The following is a 27,780-nucleotide window of genomic DNA, read 5'->3' on the forward strand; positions in this document are numbered from 1 at the left end:
CCGCTAGTCCCAATATGGAACCGGCGTTGAACGCTGCGAGGAGACGAAGCGTGCGTTTCCTGCCAAAAAATAATAACAAAATGACTATTCAATGGGCGTCTTTGCTCAGGGCGATTCCCCTCAATTCGGATCCATTTCACCCTCTTGACTGGGCAGGCAATCACACCAACCAAGAAGAAAAAAGAAAAAAAAAAACGTTCTCGGCCCCGGCCCCGGGACTAGTTCGTCACCCACGCGGGTCGTCTTGGCTTCGATTAGGGGAGTCTGGGTCCCGTCCCTCCACCGTTTCGCTTTTTCACTTTCCCCAAGAGTCGGCCGGGCTCACCAGGAAGCTTTTCTGTGTCCCTTAGACCCAGACTCAGACCTCGCAGTGTCACCCCTCAACGTACCCGCTGGTACCCCGGGGTCCTGATATCACTCGTCTCGCTCGTTTCGTTTCGTTTCGTTTCGGGGGTTCTAGTCGACACTATGGATTAGGGCGACGACTTGGCTTCTGACTCAACTACCACTCTCTTTACCTTCTCGTTCTCTCCGGTGGGTTACCTGTTCGTTTCATCTGATCGGGAGGCACCAACCTCCGTGCCAGACCGATCAAGTGAAAAACCCATTGCTGACCGGATATATCAATTCACCAGGCCATTCAGTTCTGCGCCGAATGCCATCCATTCATTACTGATTCACTTGTCGGCGACACAGACCGCTGACATCCGCTCCTTACTCTCTCGCCCACAATCCCTCCTTTTCCGGGGACCTCGGCCAGCATTATTCGTTTCTGCGGAATCAACGCACAAGGCCCTGCTTTTCATCGACACGAACGACTTCAAAAACTACTTTTATTCGCCCGTCGTGCAGCTGGTCGATCCAGCTCCGACTCGAGTGAGGATTCACGATCCTCTTCAATTGAACCCAACCTAATCTATTTTTGGCACACACCTGTACGATTTTCACCATGGCGCACCATGGACATAGTCACCTACGCCACAAGCGCATGGGCAAGCTCATTCAAACCAAGCACCACCTGGAGGAACAGGAAGCAGCAGTTGCAGATGGGGAAGTTTCCAACGCCAAGATCCTCGGGGCTGTGGATACCCTTGAACCCCCCAGTCTTTCATCTTCTGATCCGATCTTGAATGATGCCTGCGATCCGTTACAAAACCTCACTTGCCTCGAAGATACCGCTGAGACACAAGACGTATCATTTTCAAAACGACAAGAGGCTGACTCACCCTCCACCACGGTGGTTGAGACCATCTTGCAGGTGGTGGATCAGAACTCCCACACCCTCTGGGTGTCCACGGCGTCTGATTTTCCGATGACCATTTCAGACCCCGCGTTTGGCGCTTTCACCTTCACTGCCAGTGAGTCGACATCAGCAGAGCTGTCCTTGCCGACGGCTCCCACAAACTTACTTACTACCCCGCCGTCAAACTCGACAACTCAGACTACACCGCCGCCTACGGTCAAGCAGACCCAAACAGCGCCAATCTCCTCACCAAAGATTCCTTTAACCGGTAGTTCCATTCTACACACATCGACTCCACTGGTTGAGCCAACGCCGCCTGCGTCTTTAAACTCTACCACCGTTTTACCGACATCAACATCCGCTTATTTTGCGAATGGTGGTCATGGTACTTGGTATTCTAGTTCTAGCTCTTCTGAGGTCCCATATTCCAGCATCACGCCGTCTGCTTCAACGAGTGCCTTCTGGGGTTCCGAGGAGACTAGCGCCAGTCCTAGTACCAGCACCAGTGCCGGCGGTGGAGCGGAGCCGTCTACGGGCAATTCCCAACCTACCTCGTCCTCAGGGTCCGGGTCCGGGTCCGGGTCCGGGTCAGGATCGAACAAGGATGCCAGCACACCTAAAATCGTGGGCGGTGTCGTAGGAAGTGTTGCAGGCCTCGCCGTTATCTTCCTTTTTCTATTCTACCTTTTCCGCCGTCGAAAGTTCTTGCAACAGCAGAGTGCCCAATCTCTTCCGTCTAATGATGCTGGAACACGCGGTATGTCCGAACGAACCTTAAGTAACGACAACAGTCCCTTGTTCTCGGCATCATATTTGGCGCCCGCTTTCATGAAACGTTGGCGTGCTTCGACTATGACCACTGCAACTGAGAGTACCATATCTTCGTCTGGCACGAGCGAGCGAGGATTTCAGAAGCTCTCTGGCCGCAAGATCCCGCCTGTCCTCACTCACGGAGGTGACGGGTTTGGTGGTGGTCTAGATGGCGACTCTCCCACTCTACCTGGGTTCTCCCCCATATCTCCTAGCGGGGGACCGCTGTCCTCTCCTTCGACCTATGGACCCCCTCCGGCATCGCCATTTGGTATGCCGTTAGAAACCAACTTGCGAGAGGCTGATGAGCATATCGCCCCCGTTCGACCATCACCAGTTCATCTTCCTGTCTCCAGCTCCGTCAACTTCGGCTCTCCAACCACCGTGAATCCCTCACATAACTTGGCCCAGCCCCAGACAGTCGTGCCGATCTTACCAACGCGGCCTGATGGGTTGGGGCGCAGTCTTCCAAGCCACGACGGAAGCAGAAGCAGCCGCTTCACGGAGGGCATTGATCTGTGACGTGGAATGTACTTATTGATACGGGATATGTGATATGATAAAGCCGACGTGAAACGGGATTTGGAGACCCAAGTGATAGGCCACGATCGAACCTTCACGCTGATTTGATTGCAGCGATTCATCATTTTTTTGTTCAATGTTCATTTTTCATGGTTCATTTGACCTCTTTCTGTTCGACTATTTTGCGATTCAAGGGTTCTCTAGGAGTCCCTGCCTGTCTTTGACATCTGTTTTTGTCTATTGTTTCTTTTAGATACCCCCTATTCCCTCCCAATTCCTTGATTCCTTGTGAATAAATTCCTCTTTATTTTTTACTCTTGTTACTTTTCTTTTATCTGGTGGACTACTGATTGTTGATGTGGTATGGTTATGAGCCAACATTCCCAGGGGTTCGCCTGGGTATCACTTAATCCAAGATAATGAATAATTGAAGCCTGGAATCTTCCTATTCTGTACATGACTGTAGCCTAATGGGGCAGTGAGGGCACGTGGACTGTGTCTCATAGCTGAATCGTATGCGCCTCCGCAATTCCCAAAGTTAACTTCTGTTTGAAGGAACGCAGATGAGCCCCAAAGCCGCCTACGCCGTCTTAGAAGAGCACCATGTGGATGTCACGTGATGGAGATCTTCAGCACTGCCACATCAGATCACCCGCCACACCCCAGCCACATCAGATGGCATTTGCCATCAAGCCTAAGAAGAAGGGCAGTGGTTATTGTAGATGCTACTGGTTGTTACAGCCGGTATCAGCATCGAACCCCTGCAAACATTGCCACAAGTGGTACTCTGCAGAAAAGGATCGATGCCATGACGCGGATGGGTTTGTTCTTACTGACGAACCGAAACAAACCTCGTACCTGCAACAGCCGGATCTCCAATGAGCCATGCCATGACATGACGTACACGAACGCATTCCCGCCTGCGTACATTTCCGTTTCAAAGGTGATGACACCCTTCAACCTGACACATAGAGTTAAGCGGGGGATGTTGAAGCTGTATGGCGATTGGATGGCTATTGAGGCGCAGTCGGACCCGTATCCTCCACCCGTGGACATGGCGGCAACTAAAACCACCCCATCACATCTAGACTAATGCTGGACCATTGGGATATCCGTCGGGCCCCGGCTCACATGGCCGGGCGCCTCGCCAGTCCCAGATTGTTGCATGAGCTCGTCGGCGCCTAATTCAGAGTGAAATATCGCGTGCTATACTGTCGCCTCTCATCAAGGCTGTGTTTGATCTTGAATATTCTAGCTGGGCATGGACTCTGTGCTCGCCTTTCTATGCCTTGTCGAACGCTATCTTCACCTTGGCGAAATCTACTGATGTCGCCGCCGGGGCTGTGCTCTGTCAACGTAATATCTCATCCGGGTCATCCTGGCTAAGAGCTTCGGCTCTACCTTACCTTCTTATCGAGCCCCTCTTCTGCTCATCTATTGCTTCGTGGGGAAAAATTTGCGCAAGCTTGGCATTCTTTTATCCCTTAGCCTGAATCTAGTACCGAGATTGAATTACTCGGCGGATCCTGGGCATTACACAGCCACGCACGACCTTGAGGGAGGGGTGATATCAAGCGTACACCCCAGCATCCGCAGAATTTTCACAATAGCCCATCTCATTACTTACTTTCCTCTACTTGGACGACATAAAATCGTCCATCTGGTGCAATCTAGCACCATGGCCTCGTCTAATAACCCATCCGGAGGCCAATTTTTAAGCCCTGTCGTCGTGACGAACCCAAACGGAAGAGAGGTAAGTCAAACACCTAATTACCCGCAAGGAAATTGGGCGCCAACACTCATACTAATTTCTCACTAGCGATCTCTATCTGTTTCATCAGCTGCAGCATCATCATCATCATGGTCCGGCCCAACAGATAATGACCACAGTCCAACATCACCCACATCATCTCTATCACCAGACATGGCCTGGAACCAAAATTCAGCTCGCCTAATGGTGCATCACGCCCAGCATCGACCTTCATCGTCGATAGACGGCGACACATTACGTCCGCGCTCAGACTCGTTCGCATCAACTGCGAACCTGACTATTCGCTCGCGGGCGAACTCGGAAGTTGATCCCTCTTTTGCTGCTAAGTACGACGATGTCCCGCTGGCGGAGGCATTGAATCCTGATCCGCGCGATGAGGCGGACTTTCAAGTCAATGACAATCGCTTTGCCTTCTCGCCGGGCCAGTTGAACAAGATGCAGAATCCTAAGTCTTTGGCTGCGTTCCACGCTCTAGGTGGGTTGCAGGGTCTTGAACGCGGCTTAAGAACTGATCTGAATGCTGGCTTGTCTGTTGATGAGGGCCGATTGGAAGGGACCGTTGCTTTTCAGGAAGTGGCGCCACCCGTTTATAATAAGAGACCGTCTATAAGCAAGCCGGCGCTGTATGCCAGTCCTGTGATGGCGTCGGCGACGGGTGGGGATTCTTTTGAGGATCGCATTCGCATCTTCAGTGAGAATAAGCTGCCGGCGAGGAAGTCGACGGGCTTTTTTAAGCTGTTTTGGATTGCTTATAACGACAAGATTATTATACTTTTGACTATTGCGGCTGTTGTTTCTCTGTCGCTTGGTATCTATGAGACGGTGTCGGGAGGTACGGGTGTAGACTGGGTTGAAGGTGTGGCTATTTGCGTGGCAATCTTGATTGTTACCGTCGTTACTGCTGTCAATGATTGGCAGAAGGAAAGACAGTTCGCGAAACTGAATAAGCGGGTAAGCGATCTGAAACAACTGGAGTTAACATAATACTAACATTGTTAGAATGACGACCGAGAGGTAAAAGTCGTCCGCTCTGGCAAGTCAATGATGATATCCGTCTACGATATCCTAGTCGGCGACGTGCTCCACCTGGAGCCGGGTGACTCGGTTCCTGCAGATGGTATCCTGATCTCAGGACATGGTGTCAAATGCGACGAATCATCCGCCACTGGCGAGTCTGATCAAATGAAAAAGACCGCTGGCCAGGAAGTCTGGCTGCAGATTGTGGAGGGCCGGGCAACGAAGAAGCTCGACCCGTTCCTGATTTCCGGTAGCAAGGTTCTAGAAGGTGTAGGAACCTACCTTGTCACTAGTGTCGGGCCTTATTCGTCATATGGTCGGATCATGATATCTTTGCAAACGACTAACGATCCCACGCCGCTTCAGGTGAAACTGGGAAAGTTGGCTGACTGGATTGGATATTTGGGCTCAGCGTAAGTCGAATTATACTACCCTTTGGTTCAGATTATACTAACGATGATGTACAGTGCTGCTATTCTTCTATTCTTTATTCTCTTGTTCCGCTTTATTGCCGATCTTCCGAATCATCCCAATGTCCCCCCTGCGGAGAAGGGTAAGGAATTTGTGGATATTTTGATTGTTGCTGTGACTGTCATCGTTGTCGCCATTCCAGAAGGCCTTCCATTGGCTGTTACCCTTGCCTTGGCCTTTGCTACAACCCGCATGGTCAAGGAAAACAACCTTGTCCGTGTCCTTCGGGCTTGCGAGACAATGGGTAACGCGACTGTTATCTGCTCCGACAAGACAGGAACCCTGACACAAAACAAGATGACAGTGGTTGCGGGTACCTGGGGCTCAGATCAGAGCTTTAGCCAACCATCTGAGAGTGAGATCGGCATCGATGCCGTGAGCACCTCAGAAATCTTCCAGCGATGTTCTGCCCCAGTACGAGACCTTATTTCCAAAAGTGTTGCATTGAACTCTACTGCTTTTGAAGAAGATAAAGATGGCTGCAAGGAATTCGTCGGAAGCAAGACCGAGGTTGCACTTCTCCAGCTGGCTAAGGATTACTTGGGTATGGATCTCGCTTTGGAGCGTGGTTCTGCCGAAATTGTCCAGCTTGTCCCATTCGACTCTGCACGCAAGTGCATGGGTGTTGTTTATCGGCACCCTAGTGTTGGATACCGCCTCCTAGTTAAGGGTGCAGCTGAGATTATGGCCAGCGCCTGTTCTACTCAGATCACCGAGATCGACATGGCGAAGGATACCATCCACACTGAGGGCCTCTCCGATCAGGACAGACAGAAGATTCTGGGAATCATTGATCGATATGCTCAGGGCTCCCTTCGCACTATAGGAATGGTTTATAGTGACTTTGCATCTTGGCCGCCAAAGAATGGGAAGAAGCTGGAGGACGACCAATCTGCTGCCGACTTCGATGATGTCTTCCACGACATGACTTGGCTTGGTGTTGTGGGAATTCAAGATCCCCTTCGCCCCGAGGTTCCGCCTGCCATTCGCAAGTGTCACTCGGCAGGAGTCCAAGTCAAGATGGTGACTGGTGATAATGTTGCCACTGCCACTGCCATCGCGACTTCTTGTGGTATCAAGACTGAAGATGGATTGGTCATGGAAGGTCCCAAGTTCCGACAGCTATCAGATGAGGAAATGGATATAGTCATTCCCCGTCTGCAAGTCTTGGCACGGTCTTCGCCTGAGGACAAGCGTATTCTTGTGGAGCGACTCAAGGCCCTTGGTGAGACTGTTGCTGTCACTGGTGACGGCACCAATGATGGGCCTGCCCTGCGGACGGCCGATGTTGGCTTCTCTATGGGTATTGCTGGCACTGAGGTTGCCAAGGAAGCTAGCTCAATCATCCTTTTGGATGATAACTTCCGCTCTATCGTCACCGCAATTTCCTGGGGCCGTGCGGTCAATGATGCCGTTGCCAAGTTCCTACAGTTCCAGATCACCGTCAATATCACGGCTGTCACTTTGACCTTTGTATCGTCTGTGTACAGCAGCTCGAACAGCAGCGTTCTGAATGCTGTGCAGCTGCTTTGGGTGAACCTGATCATGGACACTTTTGCTGCTCTTGCACTGTAAGTTGCCTCCATTCTGCGCTACTTTCACCAACTGACAAGATAACAGCGCTACCGATGCCCCGACCGAGAAAATCTTAGAAAGAAAGCCCGTGCCAAAGAGTGCCTCACTCTTCACCTTGACCATGTGGAAAATGATTCTTGGACAGGCAGTCTATCAACTGGCTATAACTTTTATGCTCTATTTCGCTGGCGATAAACTCCTCAACGCACACCTCGACTCCAATGACGCAGCACTTCGATCAAAGCAGCTCTCAACCGTCGTCTTCAACACTTTCGTCTGGATGCAGATCTTCAACGAATTCAACAACCGACGCCTAGACAATCACTTCAATATCTTTGAAGGCATGTTCAAAAATTACTGGTTCATGGGCATCAACCTCATCATGATTGGCGGCCAAGTCATGATCGTATACGTCGGCGGCCAGGCCTTTGGCGTGACTCGCATCTCCGGTATCCTATGGGCCGTTTGTTTAATCTGCGCACTAGGCTGTCTACCATGGGCTGTGGTCCTACGTATACTCCCCGACCGCCACTTTGGCATTGTGTTCAATGCGGTCGTCAGCGGGATGAACTTCATTCTGAGACCACTTTCTAAGGGCTTCAAGGCCCTTGTTCGTGGTGCTAAGGCTCTCTTCCGACCTCTATCTCGATTCACTCGCCGTGCCAATTTCCGAAGGAACTCACAGACTACTGATACCCCTCTTGCATCGTCTGAGACCCCCAATTCTCCTGTCATGGATGAGGAAGCTCCCGCTTCCACGAAATTGGCTCGTCTAGAGAGCCATGAGCGTCCTCGGACACCACCCACCATTGTGGTGCCTCCTATTACTGTTACGACTTCTCCTTAAACTTCATGTCTGTGTTATATAGCGATACCATTGGGTGGCTGGCGATCAATTATTTGTACATAGAAATACTCGATGGGCAAAATTAAAAGAATTTCTTCTTCCTATAGCAATTTTTGCTCTCACGAATTATTAATTATTTCAGTAGGGCCAAAATATGACTATTATGACTATAGTTCCTAAACAACTAACCGTCAATTCTGCTGTAGTGCACCGGTGTCCCAATTGGCCCCCACTCATGCGCAGCCCCTGGAATTAGCCTCGTCAAACTTTACATTCAGCTAGTCTCAAGAACTCTGATCAGCGAATCTGACGAGAGCACCTTCAATCCCCCTGAATCTGACACTTGAGACCTACGGTGAGTTTCGTGGTATTTTATCAAGAGGCTATGGACCGATGTACACGGGTGTACTCCAGCAATGTCAACCACACAAGGAAAGTCGGGCCATCGCAACCCGATCCACAATCCGTTCCCCGCTTCTCTGTCTAGTGAGTAAAAAAAGTCTCTCGCAAGATGCATGATACTGACCATCTCCAGGCGAGTGTAAAAAGGCTGGCAAAATCATCTACTCATTCGTCAACTCGACATTGACGAATACTCCCGGCGAGACTGCGATTCCTCGTAAGATCCTCGGAACTGCCAAAGTGGGTCTTCCAGGCCATCAGAACGAATAAGTCAAGCTAATACCATCTCAGGGTCTAGTAATATGCACAGTTTTCAGAGCCGGTTTCCTCGGTTCTATCCGCTTTGGCTCCGGCCTGATGGTAGCCCGCCTTCCCGATGGTAGCTGGTCAGCACCCTCGGCCATAGCGCTGGGCGGTCTAGGCGGAGGAGGCCAGTTCGGTGTGGAACTCACTGACTTTGTATTCGTGTTGAATACCGACGCGGCAGTGCAGACGTTCCTCAGATCTGGAAATATTACTATGAGTGGTAATATCTCCGTGGCGTTCGGTCCAGGACGAAGTGCTGAGACAGGGGCGATTATTGGGACGAGCGGCATGGCTGGAATCTTTGCGTACTCCAAGACTCGTGGGGTATATGGTGGGGCCACACTTGAGGGAAGCGTGATTTTGGAGCGCTCATCTGCGAATAAGAAGATGTATGAGCGGAAACTTAAGGCCATTCAACTGCTTAATGGAGAGATTCCCCCGCCGCCCGAGGCTGAGCCGTTGATGCATATCTTGAACTCTGAGGCTTTTCGTCTACAACCCTCCGTTGGGACGTCGGACGCTGTTGAGCTACCTGCTGATATATTGAGTGAGCCTGTTCAGAGACCGTCGGAACTTGCTTTGGAGTCTCCTCCAGTTCCTGAACTGAGTGGGCAGAGCTCACATCAGGAGATGCCTTCTGGGGATACTCGCGAAGAAGATGGGCCTCAAGAAATTGCCGGGCCTAATCAAACAGCACAGTCTCAGGAAGCAACCGTGCCTCAGGGAGAAGCTGAGTCTCGAGAAGCAACGAGGTCTCCTAGAGCGGTTGTGCCCGAACAAGCAACCGGAGCTTCTGAGGCATCTATGCCCCATATAACGGCTGTCTCCCCGGAAGGAGCCGCGCCCTTGGAAGTAGCCGTGTCTCCTGAGGTGACTGTCCCTCGCAAAGAAGCAACCAATTCGCAGGAAGCAACCAACTTCAAGGAAGCAATGGAGTCCAAGGAAGCAATCGTACCTCATGACGAAGCTGGGCAACCGAAATCTTCACGAACACAGAGTTAATTTCTGCTATATCCCACCTTAACAATCACCACAGATCTCTGGAAGCTTCAGAATACTGCAGTCCGGATGATGAGGTATGAGAGCGAAAAAGACTAGAAGAAATAATATTGAAGAGCATCCCAAGGTCGTCTCCAGAAGGTTGATTTGTTCAAGCCTTCCATCATACATAACATAGTGCCTAGGTTATAAGCACTCCATGTACTTCCATCAAGCAAACTTTCCATGTGCCCGTCCTGAGCCATCTCACTGGCCTGCCACTGTAGCGTCTCATTCTTGAGCCATGCAGGCATGTTCTTTGCCACGACAATCACGAATCTCGTTGAGTTCTAAAGAGCCATTTTCGAGACTAATGGTTTAATAGACTACTAGGCAATAACCTGCTCGGCTAACGGTTATGTCGGAAGTGGTACCTGAGAACGCAGATTGGGGAACGGTTAGAGACACGTCGGTTCAAGGTTTTCATATGGCGTGATGATGATATGGAGTCGTGCGGGGATGTTCAGATAATTGCGACTGATAGAAAATGGCTCATTCTCAAGCCACGTGTATGGACCTGTGATGAAGCATTATGCTCGTAAATTGCTCCATTAGAAGCTTCATGACTTGGAAGAACCTTCTAGCCACATTGGAATCATATTTGGATGCCTTGGTTTATCCTGGGCCATTTCGGATCCACCCTTTCTAGGTAGATCATTGTCAATCAAACAAAGTGACCGGCCTCAATGCTTGTTTGCACATGTGGCAGGGGTGTAAGGCAGCAGATAGCAGGAACTAGGATCAAATCGCGATTCAATTCTGCAAACCCCTGGGTTTCAGGAATGAAGCTCGCGGTAGCCTAGCTGGCACTGATTGGCTTTTTTTTAATTGTCTCTCGGACAAAACTTTGATCTGGATCTTGAAGAATTCGGGGAGTTTCGAGATTGGCTAGGCGCAAAATTAGAGCTAGTGATGCAATCCGCCGCAGATCCTGTTCGTCGGTCGAGAGATCGATTCAGCTCGGTTGCATCATCCCCTTTCGTGGTGGAACCGAGGATCAGCGTGATGGCCAGTGATGGTTCCGTACGGGGCGAGAGGGTCATGGACGAGGCCATCTAATCACCCAAGATTCTGGACCCGGCAAGAGAAGCTGCTTGTCTTCACCAATCCGTGCCCTGTGCCTTGATATAATAATAAAATGTAGCTGCATTGTTTGTTTTTTTTTCTGTGCGGAAAATTCTCAGTGTTCTTTTGCATTCATTCTTTTCACCATGAATTCTTCCCAGCAGACTATGAGTTTGAAATTACCTGCTTCACATGATTCAAGCAATATTCAGTCTGTCCTTGATGCCTATGGTCTTGAGTTTACTTCAGATGGGAAATTGATCCGCTGGTCGGCTTCAAACAAAAAGCATCCCAGGAACTGGTCAACATCCCGGAAGAGTTTTGATAGTAGTGTGATTATCTTCCTCGAACTATTCACGTATGTCTGCCCTTCACCTTCACAAGACAGGAAATCACTCACGCTTATGCGACAGAACTGCAATTAGTACTGCTGGGGTATGGATTTGGACAATTATTGTCTACATAGGTCGACGCTAATTCGCGATCGACAGAGCACCACGGCCGATCATGCTGCAGAAGAATTTGGCATCGGACGAACATTCTCCATCTTTCTCTTCGTCTCGTTGTAAGTACCGCGTTTTTCTAAAGCATAGAATGCCGATGCTTAAATTTCAAATGCAGATATCTTATCGGGCAATGTATTGGTGGTATCATCTTTCCATCCTACTCCGAGGCCTCTGGCCGTAGAAGGCTATACATCATCAGCACTTCGCTGTACAGCGTCTGCTGCGTCATTGCCGGTGTAGTTCCACACATTGCCGGTGTTGCAGTTGGACGTTTCTTTTCGGGCCTGTTGTCCGCAATTCCGACCATTATTGTTGCGGGGAGCATCGAAGACATGTTCAATTCTAAAGACCGTGTTTGGCTGGTCTTCATATGGGCCCTGGCCTCCAACATTGGTCTCACTTTGGGTCCAATTATGAGTACCTATATCACCGTAGAACTGGGCTGGTATGTGGTTACCCTTGCCATGAAGACAAAAGCGCTAATTTGTCCTTGTAGGAAGTGGCTGTTCTACGTTGCTGCAATTGTCACTGCGATGAATGCGCTTGCTTTGGGTTTTGTTCGCGAATCGCGGCCATCATTGCTTCTCGAACGAGAGGTAGCGAAAGTGCGCAAAGACACTGGAATCAGCACGCTCAGAGCGTTGAATCCCGATCACACTCCCGATCTGCGCACATTTGCCCGTCAGGCCTTGTTCCGTCCAGTGCATCTGTTCTTCACCGAACCTATTGTCTGCATGGTGTCGGTAATGAGCGCGGTCGCTTTTGCTATAATCTACTTGTTCACTGAAGCCTTACCTTTGGTTTATGAGGCCATGGGCTTTTCGGAAGAATCCTCGAACCTACCATTCATTGCGATTTCTATCGGTCTTATGCTGGGACTGCTCACCCGCATCAAGGACCACCACACCGTCCTCCAGCATGAAGAGCAAAACATACCACTAGAGCCAGAAGCCAAGCTTGTTGGCTTTTCAATCGGTGCGCCGATGCTTGCGGGTGGTCTATGGTGGTTTGCTTGGACTATTCCTCCTCTCGTTCCCAATGTTGACTGGGTTGTCTCTGCTATTGCCTTGGTTCTCATTGGATACGCTTGCAACGAGTTCGATGCTGTCCTTGCGGGCTATCTCGCAGACAGCTATCTTAGCTATGCTGGAAGTGGATTTGCCACGCTGTGTATGCTCCGCTCCTTGCTGTCGGCTGCATTTCCATTGTTCGCACAGCAAATGTTTAATGGACTGGGTGCGAATGTGGCAGCTTCGACACTGGCGGCAGTAGCAACGGTATTTTGTATTGTTCCCCCAATATTCACGAGATACGGCAAGAGAATCCGTGCAAGGAGTAAGTTTGCACGGTACAGCCTGGCGGTTTATCAAGAGAATGGTGTGGACACAGACGGATATTGACATCGGGACTTTTACATGTTCAATGTTCAACTCGCGAAAGCCCCTGGTGGGATGTGAAGCGATCAAAAGTGATCCAATTATATATATATGGAATGCTCACATCTGCGCAATAAGTACATAGATTCAGAGTCAAAAAGGGAGTGAATGGCTTGGCCAATTCAACAATCAATGATTCTCATCATTCCAACCTTCGAACTCAATACAAACAACTTGATCATCAATCCATGGATCCTTACTCCAGGCAGCGGGGATGGGAGCTTGTGCCTCAGGCACCAAGACGCCGTCACCTCCCCGAGTGCCCAGCTCCGCCTCCATCCCTAATCCCTGTTGCAATCAACTGGTATCGCTTTGCTTGATAGTGACCAGAGTGGTCTAAGCTTCCCCCGTCAATCCGCCTCTTTTGTCTCTCTCGACATCGACCTCGCACCGCCCGCGACCCTCCCCCCGTCCCCGATCTCCCCGCTTCCCTCCACCACACCGATACCCAACACGCCTCCTGGCAAAGAACAAGCTTCGACGACATAGTCATTGCTTCTGAACTTGAATTGAGCTACACTTCAAAGCCAATTCCTTCTTATATTCTTCGGCCCGAACAATACCCCAGACAAAACCGCCACCATGTCGCAAATCAACTACCGCACCATCAATGTCGACCAGCTCGACCCGGAGTCGTCAGTCAACTTCCCTATGGAAACCCTCCTCCCCGCTACGCTGCCCCAACCTGAGACTTCGAGCGATGCCGCCAACATCGCGAACCAGGTGCGCCAGCTGCTGCGCGGCGGTGACGCCGAGGGCGCACTCCGAACCGCTCTCGACACAGCGCCGTTGGGCGGCGACGACCGCGCCAAGGAGGTTCACCTCGCTACTGTGATTGAGGTGCTCCAGGGAATCCGACAGGCCGAAATGGCCCGTGTCCTGGAGGGAGTCTGTGGTGCAGATGGCGGGGCAGAGCGGGCAGACTGTTTGATGAAGTATATGTATGTGTGGCCATTTACAATGCCTTTTTCATGCCCATAAGAGTATGCACTAACTTGAACCAGCTACAAAGGAATGTCGTCCTCTTCCGGCCCTGGTGGTGCCAAGTCCGCTAAGTCGGTCTCCCCGCAGAGCACAGGTGGCTTCTCGCAAATCCAGGGCCGCAACTTGGGCGAGGGCGGTGGTGGCCAGCAGATGAGCGTTTTGCTCAACTGGCACGAGAAGCTGGTGGACTTGACAGGGACTGGATCGATTGTGCGTGTCATGACGGACCGCCGGACGGTTTAAGTGGAGGCAGCAAAACGAGTCTAAATGTTCTCCTTTGCTGTTTCTGGTAGAGGCTTGATTGCATTTCATACATTTCACTTTCGAACCATCTTCCTCGTTTGTTACTGCCAGCGTAGTTTTACAATTGAGATACTATGACATTATGGCGAGCACTTTCTATGGCCCCCTCTTGTTTTGCCGCAACTTCTTATGGCTTCTCGAAGTCTCCACCACCCAAGATATCTTTCAGGTTGACATCGCCACTTCCACGCTGTAACGGCTGCGGTTGGTCCTTGCCTTCCTTCCATCCGATCATATAGATCATCCGGAATGTTGCAGGAATTCCGGGAGCACCTTCCTCCATATGCAAGGACCGGTAGATAGCCTCGTTGGCTAACAATACCTCACGCGACAAGGGACCAGCTTCACGGTGCAAGATTGCATTGCTCTCCCCCATGGCCTGCAGATCCTGCATCAGAGCAAAGGTATCGGGGAATTCCACCACAATATCCTCGACATCGACCGTAAGCATCTTAAACCCGGCACGGTTCAAGAGACTTCCCACGTCTTTTACATCAGCTAACGGTGAGACGTGCGGTGACACACCGCCGCGGCGCTCCATATCAGCTAGCTGCAGCGATCCACGCAGCTCATAGAGGGTATCACCACCGAACATCGCTGCAATGAACGGGCTGTCCGGCTTGAGAATAGTGTTTACTTGGTCGAGCAATGCGGGAAGATCATTGACCCAGTGAATAGAAAGTGAGGAAAGTACAGCATCAAAGCTGTTCGGCTCGTACGGCAGAGACTCCAGATCCGGAATCACGTCGCGCGTAATATCAATTTCCTTATTGAACGGCATTTCCTCATCTCGGTGCAACAATGCGCGCGATGTTTCCACGCATGTCAATTTCGAGATACGCTCTGCCAGCGGCGGTGTTGCCACGCCCTCTGGTGCCGCCATGTCGAGGTTTGGTGTCGTCAGCGCCCGCGCAATGTTGCAGCTGTTCGCGCCCAGGTCGAGCACATTGGGAAATTTGCGTTTGATGTCCTGATCGCAAGCCAAGACCGAGTTAGCGAATGTCTTCTTTATCCGCTTAGAGCCGCGGCCCTTGTTTCGTCGGGTTTCTTACCAGCAAACGCTCACATAACCGCATTGCTACCTCGTCCTTCAAGTAATCGACATTCCGGCTCTCCTCGACATTCTGAGCGGCCCGGTCCTTCTGCATATGCTTTGTCTTGCGGTTGAAAACCTCTAGCATAGGGTTGCCGGACGTCTGGTTGGCGTACGTCCGCATGGAGGTTGCGGCGAAGGACCGCCGGGGAAGGTTGGCGCGAAACGTGTGTAGAGAGAACATGGTAGCTGAGTTAATAGTTTGTTTCTGATTCGGGTATGTGGTTCTGAGCGGCTTAGGCCATGTTGCGTTGGCGGTTTGCGGAGTTGAAGGTGACGCTGAGTCGAGTCCCAAATTTTGTTCTGACGTCGATTGTTGATACGGAACCTCCACAGCTCCCTCTCCGCGATCGCGCACTTTCTTTCGCCGCGCTAAAAATTAGGTATCAACGCGGTTTGTCCGCCTGGGGTGCTCGGAGTGAGTCTCTGTGCGCTTTCCAAATACTCTTCAAATGCGATAGAGCCATTGCCCATAGTGGTATCCTGGTACGTCGCCGTGCAGCAACGGTGGACTCGGTCCCCGCGATAGGCGCTTCGCCAGACACAAAGCTGCAATTCGGCTGTGAATGTGCATACTAATGATCCAAGCAGGTAAAAGCCAGTTGCTTCCTCGTCTTCTGTTACGCGTCGCCGTCAGCGCTTGTCCGCCCCTATCTCTCATCGCTAGACTACCCGCCGACGTGAAGCATGATTTGAAGAAATAAACAAATATTGCAACCAAACGCTAGTTCGATACGGATCTCTCTCCTTAAAAAACAATGTCGCGCCCATTCCCCTACACATATATCTCATGCCCCTGCGCCGACACTCCTGTACCCGATCCGGCCAGGAAGCGGAGGTCGAGGGGGACGCCGCAGAAATCACCGAACCCCGAGCAGCCAAATGTTGACAATGAAGATAAAAAGCCCCAAGAGGAAGAAAATGAAGACGAAGAGGAAGAGGAGCAGACATTTGATCCTCGCTCGCCGCGTTCCAATTTCTCACTATATCCCCCCGAACAGCTCTTGTACTGCGAGGACTGCCACCAGATCAAATGCCCTCGGTGCATAACGGAAGAGATTGTGAGCTGGTACTGTCCAAACTGTCTATTCGAGACCCCAAGCAGTATGGTCCGAAGTGACGGCAACCGGTATGTGCTCGGATTTTCGGTTCTTCTATACAAGACAAGACACGCTAACATGCCTAATATCCAGCTGTGGCCGAAACTGCTTCAATTGTCCAACTTGCACAGCACCCCTAGCTGTGAGCACAATAGAAAATGTTACAGGAAATGGTAGCCAACAAGGGCCTTGGGTGCTCTCCTGCGGTTATTGCATGTGGACAACACTCGATATCGGAATCAAGTTCGACAAGCCGACCAACATTCGTACCCAGCTGCAAAAGATGACCGACGCCACCGCTACGCCTTCATATGACCGATCAAGGCAGGCCTCGCGTACTTTTGGAGATTTGAAGTCTCCTTTGTCAAGCTACGCGTCTATCGACGAGCAATCCGCTTCTCGCGAGGGCAGTGGAGAGCAGTCTGCAACAAATGAAGACACGATACCCACGCCGGACCTCGGTACAGATGCTCGGTTCGCCGCCTTGAAGTCATTCTACCGTACACAGATCTCTGAGACATCAACGTCACCCGGCGATCCCCTCGGCTCGGACCTTGGATTCTCATCGCCCGGGGCCCTGAACCGACTTATGTCTTTGTATGCCTCCTCATCTCGTTTATCAGGACTCTACGGTGGCAACAAGAAACAGAAATCTAAGCCTCCAGTTATGCGCGAAGCTCTTACATCCAGCGAGGGTCTCCGCATTGCTCCAGATAACGGGGACGCCGACGTGATTGAGCGCCTCGGATCCCAAGAATGCGGCTGGGACGGTGTCGCATCAATCGAACAGCGCCAGGACCAATCGCCCGACGTGCGGTTTGCCGATGACCTGATCCCACTGCCATGTCTGCTTCGTACAAAGCGTGCCAAACGTTGCAAGTCTTGCAAGCACATCCTCGTGAAGCCTGAGACCAAGCCACAGTCTACTCGCTTCCGTATTCGTCTCATTGCTCTCAGCTACATTCCTCTCCCAACACTACGTCCTCTTGCGCTTCCTTCATCTTCTTCTATGATGTCTGCTCCGATACCAGACCTCAATTCATTGCCTCCTCTTCGCCCGGTTCATGTCCTGCTCACGTTGAAGAACCACATGTTCGACCCTGTGCGCATTACGCTTGCTACCCCGTCGGTTACTCCCGGTCGTGTGGCCAGCAAGGTTACTGTTCTTTCGCCCCAGTTTGACATTGGTGCCAACAGCGACGTCTGGGATGAAGCATTGCAGAATGCCTCCGCTCCTGTGACTGGAGACCCCAAACTCGCAACTCTCCGCGGAGTGCCAGAGGCCGGCAAGGTCTGGGACAAGGGCCGCAATTGGACGACAGTGGTACTAGAGGTTGTCCCCGGAACACTCCCTGGCTCTGAAGCCGAGGGTGGTAATGAGGTAACAGCCAAGGATGGTACATTGGCTACGCAGCAGGACGAGGATGTTCTAGAAATCCCGGTATTTGTGCATATGGAGTGGGATGCAGAAGCCCAACTCGAGCAACAGAATGTCGGAAAGGCATCTAAGCCAGATGACTTGGTGGCTCGGGAATTAGCCTATTGGATGGTGCTGGGCGTGGGGAGAATACAGGCTTCTTTGTAGATGTGAAGACTTTTTCGTCTTGTTGATAGTTTCTTTTTCATACCCCGGAGGGTAGCTAGTGTTGCACATATATCAATACAGTAAATTGCCCTTCCAACCTGATTCCAAGATTCGGCCACGAGGCAACTTTAAACAATGACCTGGTAGCTATACCATATAGGCACATGATATAGGGTATCTATAAGATCAAGCCGCAACTGTCTACAACTACCTCCAATACTACAGTGGAGCAATTGAAAGTCGGAAATGTTCAATTGGAATATTTATTACATATCCCATCCCATCCTCATTAGAGAAACACGGCCCGGATGGAATTTTAGCTCCGTCACGCCCCGGAAATTGAAAACCGGAGGGCAAACCATGCATAAGTCAATGGAATAAAGGGCCACATAACTCAAAAAGAAACCCGTGAATGCATTTTTTTGGTCTTTCACCTGTCATGCTCCTCGAATCTAGTGAGTTTCAAACCTAGAAACAAGCAACCCATCATACCAAGACATCCTTCCCACCGCAACTAGCAACAACACGAGCACATGCTTAGAGCTCGGCGCCGCTCTGGGGGAACTCGAAAGCGACGTTACGGCCGGTCAAACGACGGTAGACCTCGCCGTAGGCATCGAGGCGGTGGTCAACACCACCCTTCTCCTTCTCGTCAAGGATGACCTTGAGGGTCTTGGAGCCGTCCTCCTTGGTGCGGACGCGCTTGCCAACAATCTCGACGGGGTAGACGAGGTCAGCGAGGATAGCGTCGTGGACAGCAGTCAGAGTGCGGGAACGGGGGCGCTTCTGAGTCTGGGAGGTGCGGGAGTTGACGGAGCGCTTGGGGCGGGGCAGAATGCGGCGCTGAGCAACGAAGAGAACGTGGCGGTCGGAGAACTTCTTCTCGAGCTCGCGGGTCAGACTGTTGGGGAGGGTTCACGTTAGTTCCCACTGTGTCCATCTTCTTCACCATGGAGTACCACTCAGTGGTCGACGTCATGTTTTTTGAGACTTACCGCTGCTGGATCTTGTGGAAGCCCTGGAGGAGGGGAACGGGGACGAAGACAACGATGGCCTTCTTGCCGTGGCCGACCTCAACCTATTGTGCGATGTTAGAACTCCCGTCTCGAAAATATCGTGCGCGAACAAAATGCAAGAAATTCCAAATTCCGGGGGAAAGGACGCCGAGAAATTTTGTTGCTGGTGTTCCTATCGTCTTTCCAATTGCCTTTGCGCTGGACTTATATCCCAGGGCAGACGTAGTATGGAATTGACCAAATTCCACAAAGCCCACAGATCTTCGATTTTCGATCCGACAACATCATTGCGCACACAAAATTTCTGCGACTCCTGGAATTTCGATATGCGAAGCGATTGCAATTCTTACCTCACGGGCAGAGACGAACTGCAGAGGACGAAGGGAGGCCTTCAGGTCCTGGGTGTTGCTCTCGAGATCGAAGAGAGCGCCAGCGATGGCGGTCTCGAGCTCGGAGGGGCTCTGCCGGGAGGGGGAGTTGAGGGCAATCTTGTTGATGGCGGCCATGATTGCGACGGGACGGATGTGCTGGTTACAGGTGTCGACAGAGGGAGGTGTACTCTCATCAAGCGATGGGAATTTGCTGTGGGATCCACAGCTTCGCTTAGGGTGCCGCTTGTGCCCGTTTAGGCTTAGAGTGGTTTGTTGCTGATTAAGTGAGGGTTGTCTGATCATGTGATCTGGGTCACGAGACCTGACACGGGCTTACGCTCCTCGGATCTGATTGGCTCAAACATTTACATTTCTTTCTAGATACTTAGAGCAGGCAAGAGGGATATAGCACAGGCTGTATGTCTCCCTAGGGAGCAACACAGAACGAAAAAGATACAGGAGCGCAGACGCCTTCACCCGTGGAGAATTGCAAGGTGAGTGAATTGAAGAATGAACCCGATCAACAAGCGCAGCCCTCCTTGGCTGTCGCAGCATTTCGCTCACCCAAATTTACACGAGAGTCTTCTCCGGAGCGTCCACCGAGAGCAGTCTGTCCAGCTCCAGCAGCTCCCCGGCCGGTCTTGAGGCTGCTCTCCGGAATGGCGTTGGCAATTGCTGTGAACACATCCACCACGTTGGTCCCGGTCTTAGCACTAGTTTCGAAGAACAACAAGCTCTCCTCTTCCGCATAGCTATTGGCTTCACGGGTGGACACCTTCCGGGCATCGCCGGGAGTAGTGTCCTCAGCCGCCTCGTCGGTGGCTTCATCTCCTTCGGCACCAACAGACTCGTTCTCAGGCTCAGGGGCGGCGAAGGCATCGCCGCCGTCATTGGTCAAGTCCAGCTTGTTACCAACAAGAGCGATGACAATTCCGGGGCTTGCCTGGCGCTGCAGCTCAGCCACCCAGTGTTTCGCTTTGGTCAACGACGAAGGCTTGGTGACATCGTAGACGACGAGTGCGGCCTGAGCATTGCGGTAGTACATCGGGGCCAGCGAGGCAAAACGTTCTTGGCCGGCGGTATCCCAAATCTCAAACTTGATCGTGCGCGTGGGGAGGGTACATTTCTGTGTCAGGAAGGCAGCTGGATGATGACGTTAGCCGGTCACTCCGATATAGTTGATGGACGATGACTTCTTTGACTGATGCGCCAGTGCTATGCCATCCAGAAAGAACGATAGGCTAACATCAGCGCAGCCAGTCGAGCACTCGGGGGTATTGCGGTCATTAGGGGTGTCTTACCGCCGATGGTGGGCTCCTTGTTCTCCTGGAAGTCGTTGTTGACAAATCGAAGCACAAGCGACGACTGTAAGCAAAGAACCTAGAGTCAGCCATCGGTTCCTGCGTAACAGGTAGTGAACACGCATACCTTGCCCACTGCAGCTTCACCCAGCAACACGAGCTTGACACTGCTGCTCGGCTTGGGTGCGTTGGCACCTGCTGAGTCGGACATGATCCAGACAGAAAGATGAATGTGACGATGGTAGAGATCTCGGGTCAGGCAGTCGTGCAGAATGCGACGCTTGTCAAACAATCCCGGGCGATCAGGCAGAAGGCTGAGCTGGCGGGTTCAGCTGTGACTCGGCGTTGGGGCAGGGCCCTATAGGAATGGGAAATTTTGAAACACAAGGAACGTGTCTCTAGAGTTTGTGGGGCGAGAGGAAGCTGTTGTAACTCTAAGGCGTGTTTGGAGGGACCTAAGGTTGTCAAGCGGAGGTCGATGATGATAGTGGTGCTCCGTATGCGGTTTAGCGTGAACAGGAGGTCCCGGCAGTCACGGGATTCGGTCTCTGTAAGTATAATGTACGATTCCTTGGTGGGTATGGAGCTGAATTTTTTTTCTATTCCTCCCATAACTTTTGCCTAATTGATTTAATTCTCACCCCAGCACCTTAAGCATTGTGTTGATCACGGAGTCGGCCATGCCGTCACCAAACAGCTACCAGGGATAAACTGTGAATGTTATTTCGACGTTTTCGCTTGTCATCTATATATGCCCATCTTAATTTTAGAGGTAGTGCACCCCACAAGCAGTGCACCTTGGGGTCAATCTAAAGTTATTTTCAAGAGTGTTTTAGCCTAATACCAAGACCCTGGAGCAAATTATCTTCAGATGTGGGTCAAAATTATGCCCTTCTTCTCGCTCCCGGTGCTATAGAGTCATTTTGAACGCAGGTGTATTCAGCATGCCAGAATATCCATACATACAAGATATCCTTTTCGACTTGGGAATAATTCCGGCATTTACTTCCTTGTTAATCCATCTTCAAAAATTGTTCAAGATTATTGTCGAGCAGGGCATTGAGCAGACAAAGACTTTGGTGTAGATAATGACTGTCAGCCGCCTGTTCCAGAGCGTTTACTTCGCATGGAGTCTCTCCGTTCTCTCTGTGACTATTTGGAAGCCGTCAATTGAGTAGGTTTCAAAAGGCTCAACTAATCGAGGAAACCTGATAAGTCAGTCGATGATGTCAGATAAAGAGCATACTGCGCCCGTGTCTTGATCACTATATCTGGAGTACAGTCAACAGGCTCCAAACGCAAGAAAATCTTACCACCCTCTAAGACATCGCGTATCACAGAGCATTTGACGCTTCCTTGTCATACAGGGTCTCCATTTTTAGATTTGTCGGCGATGTGCCAATGAGATGGGTGGGGTCGTGAATGTTTATCCCTGGCCATATTACCCGATTAAGTCGCCTGCAACCCGAAGCTGATCTTCAGTGGTTCTCGTTTAGCGGCTACTATGCAACCTCAAAACATCCCTGATAGAGTCTATCTCTACCACAGATGACTGTGTGACCTATCTCAAGCAGCATCGAGCACAAATCAGCTTCCTGATTTCACATACAGTCTTGACTCCATTCCATAGTTACTTCTAGATTGATTGAAACACCGCTCAATTATCCTGCGCTCCCTCTAATGTCGATTATGCAGGGTATTATTACCAGAAAACTATTATTATATAGCACTCGAGAGATAGGACCCATTAGCTAAAACGTACAATCCAGATAGAACATTAGTTACATGACATCGTAGCTTGACTAGTGTAGTGTTAATCTGGACCTTAGTTGGAAGAAGCGAGAACTTTCAGTAAGTACAGAATTTAATCCTCCTTGGCGTTTCTTAAATTGGGAAATCGCACTTAAGACGAAGTGATCAACGTTGGAAGCTGCTCAAGCAAAAGTACTTCGCAGCCTAGGAGAGAAATTGCAGACAAACATTGACCTCGGCACTTCACGGACCTGTAGAGATTTTTTTTACTCTACATGGACCCACCATGCATGGATAAGTCCCTACACTAGCGGTCATTACAGAGCCCAGGCCTTCCTTGCACTTGAAACAAGGTGCGACCCACCATGACATACTGTTATATGGGTCGGCCTTGGGAACCGGCTGGGAGCCGAACAGGTAGCTGCGTTATCGCGAACACCACGAACCTCGATCGTAGGCGGTCAAGACTCGTGCCCAACAAGTATGCGAGATGATGTCGGGCGCTAGCGAGGCCCTGGTCGGGCTCGGGAGCTCTCTACCGAAGTATCACTAAGCATCATCGAAAAATGGGCTGACGGTTCCTGGCTCGACGGTCATCAAGCAAATGTGCCCGACGATCGACACATCTCACCCAAGACAGCTGTCAAAGCCCAAGAAGCATGACAGTCGGTGTACTAGAACTTGTGCTATGGCGCAAGGCGGGAAGGGTCTAGACCGAGGAACCAAGGCAGGAAAAATTTGATCGGCGCTTACGTTCAAGTTGCGCAAGAATTGACTATACAGACATCAAAATCAAATACAAGTACAGAAATGCAACAGCCCAAAAACAGAATCAGAATCAGCGAAACGTGCTATTGACCGTGAGGTCGAAGGTCTAGGTTCTTCTGGTATCAGCCCATGCATTCCCATGCAATAATATCCGTCCCATCTATGCCGTAACGCCGTGGGAGTAATAACAAGAAAATCAATAACAAGAAAATCAACAAAAAAAGAAGGCACTTTTGAGAGATCGAACAGTTGAAATCTCGGAGAGTCGTGGCGGGAGTGATGTATTTGGTGTGGCGGGAGTCAAAAGAGGTTGAGGGTATCCGAGGAAGTAAGTCAAGGAAGTAAAGTCGAAAGAAGAAGCGTCGTCGCTGGAAATCCGAAAACCGATGCAAGGAGCACGAATTAAAAGGGTATAATGAGGTCGCACAAAGCCAGTGGCGAATGAACAGCAGATATGACCGAAAGAAATAAACAGGGACAAAGTAAATAGTGATACAGGTGTCTGCATTGGATGGTTAGTTTTGCTGCCCAATATGATGCGTGGCATAGGGACTCACCGAAAGAGAGTGTACTCCAAAAAACGTAGGCGGCGTCAAACTCCAGCATCCATGGGCGCCAGACAGAATCCAAAGCATTACCGCTGAGCGGAAACAAGTATGAAGATGGGTATCTCGAAGGTTGTTCATTTCGGAGGCGGCGGGGGGGCGCCAGGCTTCTTAACGCCGGTCGTGTCGTAGGCGCCGCGGCCCATGTTGAAGGCAGAAAGATCTCGGAGAATCATGTTGAGTTCTGCGGAGGAGGTCATTGTTAGACAATGTTGGAGAACGGTAGAAGGCGAGGTGGGCGTTGAAATGGGAAGGGTGCCAAAGCTGCAAATGTGGCGTGCAGGATGTGGAATGGTGATGAGATGAAGAACTCACGGTAAATACCACGAACGGTTCTTATATAGATTTTTCGATTCGAACTCGGGGAATCGCCTGTCAAACGAACTCCCAATCCACCCCCCGAAGCGCAAAAATAAAAGAAAAGAAAATGATTCTAGACGAGGACGGGCGGCGCAGATGGACGCAGGTGCAGTCGAGATCGGAAAAGACGATCCTTTTTAAAGATGACCGCTGGAACAATGCGGGCGCCAGCAGATAGTAGGGCAGGAATGTGACAACACAGTACCCGACAAATGAGAATGGCAGGCGTTGTTGAAGGTTGGTGCCGACAGGTCGCTGGTTGCTTTTTATTTGCTTGCCACCAAGAGATCTCGAATCGGAATATCCCCCAATAAATCAAATTCAAAAAGATAAGCAGAAGGGTGGCTGCAGGATCACGGCCATGAAATCGCGATCTGAACCAAGAAAACGGCTTAGAAGGGATATGGAGCTTAGCCGGCAAGGGAGGCCCTGGAAAGGAGAAGTGCCGCGGAACTGTGGCCCGGTAGATCCGGTTCAAAACCAACGACGTATCGCAAGGGAGAAGGGAGAAGACAGGGCGGTAGGTAGGGAGGCGTTGGATGTAGGGCGGGTGTTGTCAAGTATGTCCCGAGAGAAGTCAAATTAATAACGAAGAGAGGCACAAGGGGGGGGGAAATGATTGCGTAGATATAGGATGAACTAACTGGCTTATGTCAATAACAGCCTAAGGATGATCTTCCTTCGTCCTTTTAGTTTTTGAGAAATAAATAAAATATAATAAAATAGTAACAGAATTAAATAAAATCAATAAATCATAAATTACCAGGGAAAAAAAAACCTTTTTTTTTAATTTTATTTCAAAAAAAAATAAAAAATTAAATTAAATTAAATACATTTTAGGGAATCATAAGCTTATGGAGGGTTCCATATTTCGTTGTTTAGCAGAGCGGCTCTCCCGTCCCTGTCCCGGGGAACAGGAACGCGACCGCAGCGCCCCCCTTTCTGCGTTCTCCAACGTCTAGCTAAAAGTAGTGTTGCAGTAGCGTCAGGTAGATCGGGGCTGAATTTTGCTATCAATCAAAAATCAAACTATGATCCGTCACAAGTCGATCTTGGATGCATCGGACCCCTTGAGATGAATCCAAAGGTACCGTGCAGCCCCGAAGAAATCAGAGTTGATTAAAAAGAACAAAAGGACATGACCTAGATGAGCTCTCCACTTGTGGAAGCTACTGTAGGAACCGAATCTCCGGGCATTGTGCATGGGTGGAGCAGGGGAAGTCAGAAAAACAGCCGCAGGAACAGGAAACGGATCCATCCGAACTAGACTTGACGATAGACATACGACTCGCGTGGTCGGGCTCCATCGGACAAGATGGATCACTTCCTAACTGAAAGAGTACTAGCTACCCAAGGAGAGTTGAAAACTAGTCCTTCCCAACCCTAATGCCAGGGGTAAATAAAACCGAGAAACAGGCTAAGAAAGAAAAAAACCCTACCCTGGTCGCGCTGACATATGATGCCTAGGTACGAGGTATCACGTTCATCCCCTAGCCAACTTAACAGATAGTAGTTCCCGTCAACGAGGTAATTAAGACCAAACATTCAGTCTCTCAAGCAGCCCTCCGTGCAATGAACAGTGATCTGCCCCGTCAAGCCACGATTCACTTCTCAACACTTTGACTTGAGTGGTCTCGGGAAGCGCGTCCTGCGTCCCCAATCGGGCACCTTTTTCCTCTTTCTGCCACAAGTCGAACAAAGCGAGAAACCAATCGTTGGCTATCAGAGTATCACGTCCCAACCCCTACCTTTGTCTCAAGACTTGAGACTCTCATTAGTCCCTTGGGGAAGCGCCGTGTTCCAACCGATCGATCACCAGTTGGGGGAGGAAGGAAAGGATCCATCATAGGGGGTGGACCCGGGGCGCGACACAGGCTCCATCATTACGGAGCACAGGTCGACCAAATCACGACCGCGTAAAGGAATCCACTTCCAGTTCTCGGTTACGTATGAACATTCTTTCAGTCTTCTAGCCTTTCTAGTCCCCTTCGTCTCTACCGCGGTCCTGGGTCCTTGGGTTTTGGGTATGTAACGATACGAATTCCTCATGGGAACATTCTGGACTCCTTCTTTCTCCGTCCAGGTACAGCAATTGCAGAAAACACAGTTCTTCCCTCGGCTCCACCCCCATATCCCCTATTAAGGGTACGCATTTTCGTCAGCTCTCAACATTCGCCACACTGGAGCCGCCAGGTACTATTCTCCGTCCCAGCCACTAAGTCGTGTGTGACGGGACGTGTCGCTTCGTCCTGACACACTTCTTAACGGGGAGGGTTCATTAGCCCGCTTTCAGCCAATCCTCCGAAAAGGAGGCGTTCTGAACGACGTAGAATAGATGTGATAGAGGGCTTCAATGGCCAAGTTGTCTCATCGCAATCGGGACTGGTGATCTACCGCGGAATGCACTCCGGGCCGTTAGCGAGATCGAGACACGGCTGGTGATGCCACAGGAGAAGCTAGGTCAAGAGGTTATGGTGTTCCCCGTATGGTGTCATCCACTCAGTCATCGAGTAGGACTGATTCCTATTCGTAGTGACGGACCCATGGACAGTCAGGATGGGAATTGATGATGATCCCTTTGTGGGTCGCACGCGGTTGAGAGGACCCATTATTTGGGTCCCTCTACATACGGTATTTTCGATGCGCTAGAACTGTCCCGATACGGTACGCCCTCGGGAACCTTTCAAGAAAAAAGGAGGGATGGTTTACTTTTAGAGTAACGAGCTTCCTTTTCCTTCCCCTGGTGGACCCGGCAACAGCTTCGATGGACCATGGAATTACTTCGGGAAGACCCCCGTTCTCCATTTTACAGCTAGAACGGCGCTAGAAACGGGGAAGAAAGAAGTGGGAAGGTCGTTGGTCTGTTGGTTCCAGTGCGGTCTCCGGCCTCCTGCTCCGTTTCCCCGTGGAATACCCTGTTCAGGAAGCCGGGAATGTTTCGGGGGAAGCAGGAGTTTCCTACTGTAAGGTCCAACGGCGATCCAGGGCGCTGGTACTTGGTGAACATCTTCATTCGCCACAACGGGTTCCTGAGAACCGTCTCCAGACTTCGGCTCGATGCATTAGTTCTCAAACAAGGTTTCGAATGCATGAACCGCTTTCCTAACCGAGTTGCCGAGCTTATGCTTCCAGCTTTTCAGCTTTCTACCTTTTTCAGGTACCGGCGAATTCCCTAAGGATCATAATCCGTAGAGCCAAACTTCGATCAATGTTGAATGCCCAGCGGATGGGCACAGCGTTCACCGTGCGCACGCTGCAGTGCGTAGGCTACAGAGTGGCGCTTGCAGGGACAGGGGCCCGACGAAGCGGAAAGGCGAAGCCGCATTGGCATCGAATCAATTTGAAGCGCGAAACCGCATGACAGGGGTGGATTGTTCTTTGTTCTTTTGACAGCCGATCGATATGTCAATCCCTCAAAATTGTGGCGACCGTTTTCCCCATTGTCTGATAGGATCTGCCAGGCCCATTTCCCGTCTTTGCAAGTCATCTGGACATGCCATCACAATCTGTGGCGGACTTAGGCTGCGCGGAAG

At 50.7% G+C, this 27,780-nt stretch overlaps 10 protein-coding genes across 10 annotated transcripts; 6 read left to right on the forward strand and 4 right to left on the reverse strand.

Annotated features, from left to right (window-relative positions):
* Nucleotides 1–949: 949 nt before the first annotated feature.
* On the forward strand, nt 950–2,575 carry N7443_010396 (uncharacterized protein; the record flags this gene model as incomplete). Its single annotated transcript, XM_056890452.1, has 1 exon — nt 950–2,575. The coding sequence occupies one exon, from the start codon at nt 950–952 to the stop codon at nt 2,573–2,575; it is 1,626 nt and encodes a 541-aa protein (XP_056736943.1).
* A 725-nt stretch (nt 2,576–3,300) lies between these two features.
* Nucleotides 3,301–3,631, reverse strand: N7443_010397 (uncharacterized protein; the record flags this gene model as incomplete). Its single annotated transcript, XM_056890453.1, has 2 exons — nt 3,301–3,336; nt 3,434–3,631. 2 exons carry the CDS (start codon nt 3,629–3,631, stop codon nt 3,301–3,303), a joined length of 234 nt encoding a protein of 77 aa, XP_056736944.1.
* A 622-nt stretch (nt 3,632–4,253) lies between these two features.
* On the forward strand, nt 4,254–8,256 carry pmcB (putative calcium-translocating P-type ATPase(PMCA-type); the record flags this gene model as incomplete). The annotated part of the gene is made up of 5 exons (XM_056890454.1): nt 4,254–4,328; nt 4,395–5,297; nt 5,346–5,776; nt 5,831–7,405; nt 7,455–8,256. The coding sequence occupies 5 exons, from the start codon at nt 4,254–4,256 to the stop codon at nt 8,254–8,256; spliced, it is 3,786 nt and encodes a 1,261-aa protein (XP_056736945.1).
* A 416-nt stretch (nt 8,257–8,672) lies between these two features.
* N7443_010399 (uncharacterized protein) lies at nt 8,673–9,966 on the forward strand (the record flags this gene model as incomplete). The annotated part of the gene is made up of 3 exons (XM_056890455.1): nt 8,673–8,742; nt 8,792–8,898; nt 8,950–9,966. The coding sequence occupies 3 exons, from the start codon at nt 8,673–8,675 to the stop codon at nt 9,964–9,966; spliced, it is 1,194 nt and encodes a 397-aa protein (XP_056736946.1).
* Nucleotides 9,967–11,213: 1,247 nt separating this feature from the next.
* N7443_010400 (uncharacterized protein) lies at nt 11,214–12,973 on the forward strand (the record flags this gene model as incomplete). The annotated part of the gene is made up of 5 exons (XM_056890456.1): nt 11,214–11,425; nt 11,481–11,502; nt 11,559–11,632; nt 11,689–12,018; nt 12,070–12,973. 5 exons carry the CDS (start codon nt 11,214–11,216, stop codon nt 12,971–12,973), a joined length of 1,542 nt encoding a protein of 513 aa, XP_056736947.1.
* A 618-nt stretch (nt 12,974–13,591) lies between these two features.
* On the forward strand, nt 13,592–14,236 carry N7443_010401 (actin-related protein 2/3 complex subunit 5 family protein; the record flags this gene model as incomplete). Its single annotated transcript, XM_056890457.1, has 2 exons — nt 13,592–13,950; nt 14,014–14,236. 2 exons carry the CDS (start codon nt 13,592–13,594, stop codon nt 14,234–14,236), a joined length of 582 nt encoding a protein of 193 aa, XP_056736948.1.
* A 187-nt stretch (nt 14,237–14,423) lies between these two features.
* Nucleotides 14,424–15,573, reverse strand: N7443_010402 (uncharacterized protein; the record flags this gene model as incomplete). Its single annotated transcript, XM_056890458.1, has 2 exons — nt 14,424–15,299; nt 15,349–15,573. The coding sequence occupies 2 exons, from the start codon at nt 15,571–15,573 to the stop codon at nt 14,424–14,426; spliced, it is 1,101 nt and encodes a 366-aa protein (XP_056736949.1).
* A 574-nt stretch (nt 15,574–16,147) lies between these two features.
* N7443_010403 (putative dynactin Arp1 p62 subunit RO2) lies at nt 16,148–18,074 on the forward strand (the record flags this gene model as incomplete). Its single annotated transcript, XM_056890459.1, has 2 exons — nt 16,148–16,518; nt 16,583–18,074. The coding sequence occupies 2 exons, from the start codon at nt 16,148–16,150 to the stop codon at nt 18,072–18,074; spliced, it is 1,863 nt and encodes a 620-aa protein (XP_056736950.1).
* Nucleotides 18,075–18,611: 537 nt separating this feature from the next.
* N7443_010404 (40S ribosomal protein eS7) lies at nt 18,612–19,596 on the reverse strand (the record flags this gene model as incomplete). Its single annotated transcript, XM_056890460.1, has 3 exons — nt 18,612–18,975; nt 19,070–19,152; nt 19,441–19,596. The coding sequence occupies 3 exons, from the start codon at nt 19,594–19,596 to the stop codon at nt 18,612–18,614; spliced, it is 603 nt and encodes a 200-aa protein (XP_056736951.1).
* A 385-nt stretch (nt 19,597–19,981) lies between these two features.
* On the reverse strand, nt 19,982–20,973 carry N7443_010405 (Rab family GTPase; the record flags this gene model as incomplete). The annotated part of the gene is made up of 3 exons (XM_056890461.1): nt 19,982–20,604; nt 20,763–20,826; nt 20,890–20,973. 3 exons carry the CDS (start codon nt 20,971–20,973, stop codon nt 19,982–19,984), a joined length of 771 nt encoding a protein of 256 aa, XP_056736952.1.
* Between the last annotated feature and the right edge of the window lie 6,807 nt (nt 20,974–27,780).

The sequence above is a fragment of the Penicillium atrosanguineum genome (assembly GCF_028827265.1).
Source record: "Penicillium atrosanguineum strain IBT 20685 chromosome Unknown utg000008l_segment0_segment0, whole genome shotgun sequence".
Taxonomy (NCBI): domain Eukaryota; kingdom Fungi; phylum Ascomycota; class Eurotiomycetes; order Eurotiales; family Aspergillaceae; genus Penicillium; species Penicillium atrosanguineum.